Here is an 8,505-nt window from a genome sequence, read left to right as displayed (position 1 = left end):
AACTCAGTATAAGTCTGCTCTGAGGGGAACAATAGATTTACTCATACTTTATATAATGAAGATTTGATTTCAGGTTGTTTTTGTCCACTTTTTCACTTATAATGATAGTCAGGAAGATGAATGACTATAACACAATATGCAGATATAATTGTACTGCAGTGGTTAAGGTTAATGTCCACACTAGTGCTGATATCAGGCAGTCGGTCCACCACATTGATCCACACGGAAACATCGATAATAATTGGATGGATTGCCATGAAATTAGTTGCATGATTCCCAGAGGATTCATCCTAATTACTTAAGTGATGCACCACTTTTTCCTCCTGCAGATCGACTGCTGGAGCGAGCAAAGGACAATAAAACAGCTGCTTACAAGCCGTGTTGAGAATTTGAGTTCTTCCAGTCGGCAGAATGGAGACGATCCACTCAACCACATCAAGACAGATCATAAAAAAACATGCAAAGAATGCCCTCCAACTCGCTCTCAGGTGCTCTGAGTGGAGAAGGAGCGTCACACTTGGCCTTAAAGCAGTTTACTCAAAGTCCACTTACTCCCCCGACAGGACTTTCAACCGTAGTTATTGGTCTTCGTCAGAAAAATGGGGTTTCTTTGTAGTGATGAGGTTTAAAAGCTCTGAGAAAAAGAGATATAAATGTGACCGCATCGTTGCTGACTCTTTTTCTTTTAGAATTCTGTTGCATTGATTATTGCAAATAAAAAAATTCAAGAGTTCATTCTTTGCATTCTCAATTTGGGCTTGAAATCACCACATTTGGTGCACTGACCTGAAATGAGGAGCGTTCTCAATTCAATGACGACGATTAGTTTTTGCTGATATTGAGTGTTTTTTTTGATTGATTTGCACCACTTTCTGTTGTTTTGGCTGACTGAGTTTTTTCCCGGGATATTAAATAGCACTGAATCTTAAATAGTGTTCAGAGTTCCACACGATGGGGTTTTATTGTAAACGGTATTCACACAAGCAAACTGAATAGCTGAGTATGCCGAAGGGTGCCGTTGTGCATGTAAACACACTTCATCAAACATCGAGCCCACTGTGATGAAGCAGTGTGAGGAAGACAGGAGGGACGGCTACGAGGAAGAGAGAGGAGACTGAATATAAGAGGAAACGGACATGATTTATGCAGTGATGAAAGGAACACGGGTATTTTATTTATGATCTCTTTAAATATAGCTCATGTGAATTAAATAAGTGATTGAAAATGCATGTTACAACCTAGATTCTTGTGTATATCACGTGCACACACCGACTCTGGTCTGTAGCACAAAAGCAACTTCATACTGCAGCTGGATTGACTGCTATTGAAAAACAAAACATCTGTAAGGTCGGATGGAGTCTCTGAAAATAAATCATCCATCATTTGGTTTTGAGGATTCACATGATGATGAATAGCAGGTTGGCCAAATGATGTCATCACCAGGAGAAATGTCTCTTCCAGCTCATTTCTTAATTCTTAATTATACGTCTGGTCCTCTCACATAACTCACTGAAATCCACTGTTAGCTTCTCTTTTTTATGTTTGTGTCAAAGCAAAAAGAAAATATGTTTGACATTTTGGGAAATATCTTTATATGTATCTGATTTTAAATGTTTAGCTTAAAGACAGGAAATAGGTTGAGACACGTGACGGAGCTCTTATAAAAGGTAAACAGAAATCAGCTGTTTTTCCCGGTTGGGTGCCAAGACCTAAACTGTGAACCTGCAATAACCGAGTTTGACCACTAGAGGGCAGTTGCGAACAACGTTGCTGTACAGTTGCATATCCAACATATCCTGCAGTCACAGAGCAACATTTTTCTGTGTGAAACCTGTATAAAATATTTAATTGTGAGCATTTCTGATGCCAGCGCTGTATAATTGATTCATCAATATATCCATCAATATATTAGCACACACATAGGTCAGTTATCTGTGAGATCACTGTATTTGAAATCCAAAACAGTGAAGTAGTGAAATAAATGACTACTTCTCCGTGATTGTCGTCTCTGAGTCCCAGTGAAGCATTAATGTTGATTCTTCACCACCAGATCAATACAGGAAGACTCAGGATGGACATATGAAAGGGGATCCTTCAGGCATGCAGCGGAAAGAAGTACTATGAAATGATCAATAGAGCCATTTTCAGTTGCAGAAAGTCTTCCTGGATACTTGATTCTTGTTGGTGGTTGAATGTTATGAAGCCACAGAGAACGTGTGATATTTCATAAGTCATATCTCTAATTTCACTTGACCTCTTGGTCCATCGGTCGAGCAGAAAGGCACAAGTGTAAAAAGTCAAATTATATCACAGTAAATGTATTGTAGTTGTCCCACTGTTCATGTATAACAATGTGATTGATGCTTAATAATGTTCACTTTATAGCAAAGAATGTGTCATAAAAACACACATCAAGGTCTCTCCACTAAGCGCAAGAAGACAACATTGATGAACTAATGATGAAACATCAATGTGAACCACATCGTCATCTCAGGAGTTTGAGGGTGAGTGCTCCAGATTTGTCCCCTTTTCTAAATGTGGAGTTCATGTGTGAAACACCCCATTCTCCCTCTGCACTGCCTACTGGACAGACTGTAAGCCGTTAACTGCTGATTTCTCCTGTAGAGACAATGCCCCTCCATTGTGTGTGCTGAGGGGAAGCGGTTACCACGCTCCAGCTCCGAGCCACACATTGTACCACCAACCCGTCATCTGCAACGCGTGCTCCGTGCCAAAGTCATGTTGTCTGTAAATGGATGCGTTGTGGGAGCCAATTTCTAAATGAACTGACCGGAAGCAGACCAAGGATATCTGCTGCTCCCAACAACCAGAAGCTTTAAGAAAACCTGGAGCCGGGAGGCTGCCAGAGGAACCATCTGTGTGTGCTGCGACTGCATAAGCTCCATCAGCTGTGCCGTCGCCCTTATCTCTGCATGCACCTCCAATCTCAGCTTCAATATTTGAAAAACGAACTGAATGCAAAAAGCAAACAGTGGATGGCCTCTCTTCTTTTACGGAATGAGTATTCAGACTATCTAATCATAAATAATGAATGAATCAGTCAAAATCAAATTACTTTATTGCATTATGCCTTTGCTTCTGGGGAAAAAGTGCACCTTTTCATTTTGTCAAGCGATCTAATAAAGATGGGGAAACAAATGGGAAGCAAACACAATGACTCTTTCTTATATTACTATTATTTCTATTTCTATACTATTATTTATTATATTTATTATACACACACGTATATATATATTGTAATATAGTACATAATAGCACTATTATTTTTTATATTATTGATTATTATACATACAAACATACATACATACACACATCTCTCTCTCTCCATATATATATATATATACATATATATATATATATTAACAGTTACATATTAACATCAATTATGTCAAACCTAAATGAATAAATGAATAAAACCCCAAAGAAGAAGTTTTGTTCTCATCCCTCTGAATGAATGAGACGCGAACGTGTTGTTATGGACATCTATGGTTATGGAGTTCGTGCGCAAGGGATTGTGGGAAGGTTGACCCGAGAGCTCAACCGTTTCCAGTCCAACGTAAGTGGGGTAAGTGCCCCGCGTGACGGTTAAAGTTCACTATCTGCCCCCCGCAACTGTGACTTGAATGACTCTATTTCAGCTGTTGCTAGCCGCCTGCGTGCGATGTATTTAAAGATGTAACCCTGGCTTGGTATGGTCCGGGTCAAATGGATCAACCCCCCTCAACGCCACCCCCCCCGCGTCCACCTGCCGGTGGTATCGCCTTACAACTGCAGATTTAGCAAATCCCGGGTCACGGGCGATATCGCGGGGAAGGGGGGGGTCTGGAGGCCACTCAGCCCGTTGATCACAGACGAACACCCAGCGATGAGCGGCGCCACCCCGTTTAAACACTGCGGCTCCGTGCTGGTGACGGGGGCCGGCCGCGGGCTCGGGTTACAGCTAGTCCGCAGTCTGGCGAGCGGAGGCTTCTCACCCGGCAAGATCATAGCCACGACCCGAAGCCCCGCCAGCACGCAGGTAAACGTCATACAGTGGTACGGGGTAGCTTCTGAAGCTAATTAGCAAAAGTTTTCTAAAAAAAAAAAAAAAAAAAAACGGAAACGGAAGTCAAATACAAACGTTTAGGTATTAAAAAAGAAAAAAAAAAGAAGCTAATTAGCAAGTAGCCACATTATGACGTCGTTATAGAATAATCACCTCACTAGTTCTACTCCCATGTGACAGGTGAAGGTACATCAGACATTTTCAAGAGTTTGAACTCGTGGATTAAAGTTAAACGACGTTGTTCACCCACTCTTTGTTTGTTTGTTTGTTTGCTAGCTAGCTAATGAACTATGACGTCATGTGGTTTTGACCTGCAGAAACTTCAGGAACTGGCAGAGAGACATCCAAACATCCACGTCATCACTTTGGGTAAGGCAGAGGAGAACAATATATATGTAATATATATGTAAAAAACACACATAAACACACACTCACTTTACAACACAAGGGCCTGTATATTTTACAGGAAAGTCAGGATTTGATCATATTTTGTGTCAAGTCATGGAATATCAGGATGTTTACATTTTAATTAACATTTATCAAAATTAAATAGTCCCCAGGCTGTATTTTTATTTACCGGGTTATTACCGGGTTAGCAGTGAAAACTTTTGTTTTGTACTTTAAGCTCCGACATTAATGGGTTTAATATACTGTGGCTGTTTTTTTCTGCTTAACACAAAAGTGGCTTGTTTTTTACCGTTTATTATAAGTCATGGAAATTCAGCTTTTTATCCAATCCACTTTATTTATATAGCACAATTTTAACAAACCAAAGTGCTCCACCACAAGATAAAACACAATATATAAATAACCCAATAGAAGCACAACAAAAAGATGAAGTACACAATAGAAAGTATATAAATATATATACACATATACACATACAGTCATAAAACCAACACCCTACATGGTGTCAGAAGCCAAAGAAATTAGTTTTTTTTAGTCGGTGAAAGTCTGGGAATCAGACATTTAACATTTTAGATGTGACCATTTTAAATTAATGTCATTGAAACAATAATTTCCTAAATGTATTCCAACCGACCATCGTTGACTTCATGCAAGTTTAAACTTTGAACATAAATAATTAACCTCACACACTGGAGGTACGAAGTGAAACTGACAAGATAACTTGACTAATTTCTTTCTTCCATTTGGATTAAGTCAACGATGTTTTGGTGTCTCATTAGATGTTTTGGTGTCTCATTAGATGTTGTGAACCAGGAGAGTATAGAGAAGTGTGTGGAGGAGGTGGACCAGCTGGTACAAGGAGAGGGTCTGAACTGCCTGATCAATAATGCTGGGATCAATGTGGTGGCCGACCTTCATACCGTTACTGCAGAGAAGATGATAGAAAACTTCCACACCAATGCTGTGGCTCCACTAATGATCACCAAGGTAACGTTCACTGTTATTTGAGATTTTCTGCTTCCTGTCGACATGGATGTTGATGTTGGATCCAATTAGTGGATTAGCAGCTACATTTGGAGATATGCTTGTGTGTATTGACATGTCACAGTACTGTAATGGTAATGTAATGGATTGAGAAAATAATCAGCAGATGTCTCCATCGTGACAACAATCCTTTGTTGTTCCCATAATTAATTATGTGCAGAAAATACAAAACCAGCTTTCCTGCTTTGGGAAGTTTTAGGAAAATTGAAGGAAGAGATGGGATGGATTCAGACTACCTGTATGTTATATTCAGCAGTATAATAAACAGTTACACACATGTTTATTCATCTGTATGATCATTTTGGAGGCTGCTCAGTTTGCGGCGCCGTTGAACTGAATTACGTTACACTGACCGGTGTTCTTCTAGTTGGTGTGAATGGTGACAAACACAATACAATGTGTATGTATTGATGCCGCTTTAGAAGAACCGAAATGGAGAATTCAAGCAATTTCTCTGTAAGTTGGAGGTGCTGCCACCAGAGGGCAGTATTCATATCCCTCCTCTCAGACTGACTGGAAAAGCTCTGGAGAATGATAAAGAAATAACTTTTTTTGTCTCTAGATGTGGTCTCCTGTGTTGTATTATATATATATATATATATATATAAATATATGTTTATCTGCCCGTGCCAGGCCTTCCTGCCTCTTTTGAAACGAGCTGCGTCTAGAAGTGGAGCAGGTGGAGCAGGAAGCATGGGCATCCAGAGGGCGGCGGTCATCAACGTGACGTCTCTGCTGGGCTCTGTGGAGCTCAACTGGGGGGAACGGGCCAACAACTTCAAATGGTACCCCTACAGGACGTCCAAGGTATTGTTACCGTGGGATGAGTATATCTGCTGAATGCCAGTTAATACAAAGTACATGACCGTTATTTAACCAGGAAGTTACAGATTAAAAAGACGGTGACAATACATGGAAACGTATAATAAAAACAGGGAATACGCACATCATACATACAAGAAAGACACTGAATATAACTCGGTTAAAACAAGTAAGCAATTTCCAGTTACATGGACCGTTTGAATGGCTTTAAGTTTGTTAAACATGAACAATGGATTTGAGGATAAATGAGAAACCATTCCTCAACGTCCTGCACTGCTGAGTGAACTGCAGAGGGTTGAGGCTTACATTATGGGTTGTTGGCTTGTCAGAGTGCCCTGAACATGGTGAGTCGCTGTTTGGCTGTAGACCTGGAGCCTGATGGGATCCTCTGTATGGCTATTCATCCCGGCTGGGTCCGCACTGAAATGGGGGGGTCTGAGGTAAGATCCTGCTCTGTACAACTCTACCACAGTCCGTTTGGGATGCCCTGAAAAATATGTGTCTTTAATATCATTTGTATTGGTGTGTTTATCCGTTTCCAGGCTACACTGAGTCCAGAGGAGAGCGTTTCTTCCCTCTTGTCTGTGATCGGAGGACTGACTGAAAAGGATCACGGGTCATTTCTGAACTATACCGGAGAGGCGTTGCCGTGGTGATCCAGATTATAAGCTCTACACACTGAGGCTGTTTATTCAGTTTATGATCAACTTAAATTGTGCAATGAAAATGTTTGAAGGGCCGAGAGTGCAGAGTGAACCGAGTTCAGCTTCATTATAGGAGAGCAACAGTATTCAATTTCACATTTGATCCAATTCCCTTTCCTACTGTTCAAGTTTGTGAGTCATTTGCTGAAAAGCAAACAGTTGAAAGTTTAAAGGTGTATCCTGATGAATATGTGAGTAAGCCACTAAAAGCTCTTGTAGGTTTTGTGTGTTATGATGGGCAGAAGTGAAGTGTATTATTTGCAGTTTACAGAATGAAAATCAGACATGAATCTATATACTGTATGTTAAAAATGTACAGTAGTCTAGCTGCTGCTCAAATGACTGAATATGGAAATGTGTAACCTATTTTTATTTGAAGTTTGTTACTGTTTATAGTGATTTTTGCATAATTGTTAAACAGAAATAAAAGGTTGAGCTGATTGTGTCTTCAAGTAAAAGGTTTTTTGAACTGTTGGATTATAAAATGACCTTTTAAAGGTCATCTCATTGAAGAAATCCCTCCTTGAAGATGATGTCAAACAAGGAAGTTTAGGTCAAAATGTTTTTTTCTTCCTCATTCTTGGATGTTTGGCTTACCTTGACTAGTATGTCCTGTTCCTCATTGTGTGTGTCTCTTTCAGCAGGCAGTCCTGAGAAAGACGGCGAGATAAGGCCGACAATGAACACCTTATAAGGTAAATGGATATGCTAATAGGATTGTAGAGGAGTTGAGTGAGTCTTATCTCTGTCGCTTTACAGCATATGTGGCCGCTGCTGGTTCAAACCCTCCAAACGGCTACTGATCTGAACTGGATACACTCAGTCAAACGTGCAATAAACATGCAAACACGTCCTTGCTTCAGCAGGATTCGGGTGCTCAGGTGGCTGCAGCCAGCTGAGCTACGTTAAGCTCCATGAGAATTCATTTGAATCTTATCAAACCAGTTTGCCTAGAATGGCGTGCAGGAAGTCATGTGCTGTGTGTTTGTAGGGGTGAGAGCAGAGAGGGAGTGTGTGTGGAGTGCCAAAGTGCTGCTTTTTGAACCTCTCGCTGACGATGATGATGTGTTTCTGAGATGTGAAGCGTGGATTTCTAACGCAGGAAAGATGAGCGAAGGTTTAATTTCTCACAGCAGGTATAAACGTTTGTGTGTCCTTCATGTGTTTTTTTTCCTCCTCTTTTGTTAATTTTTAAGATGCTGGACATGGTTTAGAAGATGAATTGAAATGCGCTACGCCAACCTTTTTTAAGTTTAAATATGAATACTATCTAGAACGTTGTAGGTTTGTTCCTGTGACGTTCATGTTTTGCATGCAGTCTAAGAAGTGTCATTTGAATAAACCGCTTCTGATAGGATGTAATTATACCTTTCTGGCCTCAGTTGTAGCGGGTTTCTTCACCTCAAAGAATAACCTGGCTTTTAAAGTATGTCTACAAGTTTTGACGGGATCATCCGTGTA

The 8,505-nt window shown here is 40.4% G+C and overlaps 2 protein-coding genes across 5 annotated transcripts in view; both read left to right on the top strand.

Annotated features, from left to right (window-relative positions):
- Positions 1–3,809: 3,809 nt before the first annotated feature.
- On the top strand, positions 3,810–7,398 carry LOC311018339 (C-signal). The gene is made up of 6 exons (XM_084017259.1): positions 3,810–4,039; positions 4,384–4,435; positions 5,274–5,461; positions 6,152–6,325; positions 6,670–6,780; positions 6,883–7,398. Exons 1-6 carry the CDS (start codon positions 3,887–3,889, stop codon positions 6,994–6,996), a joined length of 792 nt encoding a protein of 263 aa, XP_083873385.1. The 5' UTR covers positions 3,810–3,886; the 3' UTR covers positions 6,997–7,398.
- A 295-nt stretch (positions 7,399–7,693) lies between these two features.
- Positions 7,694–8,505, top strand: part of syt19 (synaptotagmin XIX) — a 6,553-nt gene continuing 5,741 nt past the window's right edge. The window contains exons 1-2 of one of the 4 annotated variants that reach the window (XM_084018606.1): positions 7,844–8,180; positions 8,427–8,505. The exon at positions 8,427–8,505 is cut by the window's right edge and continues 33 nt beyond it. The gene's annotated coding sequence lies outside the window, so the exon portion shown is untranslated. Of the gene's footprint in view, positions 7,740–7,843; positions 8,181–8,426 lie in introns of those variants that run through there. The other 3 variants (XM_084018607.1, XM_084018608.1, XM_084018605.1) reach the window with 3 other exon arrangements.

This window comes from Eutrigla gurnardus (assembly GCF_963514095.1).
Source record: "Eutrigla gurnardus genome assembly, chromosome: 9".
Classification (NCBI taxonomy): Eukaryota; Metazoa; Chordata; class Actinopteri; order Perciformes; family Triglidae; genus Eutrigla; species Eutrigla gurnardus.
This window is presented reverse-complemented; position numbering and strand designations above follow the sequence as displayed.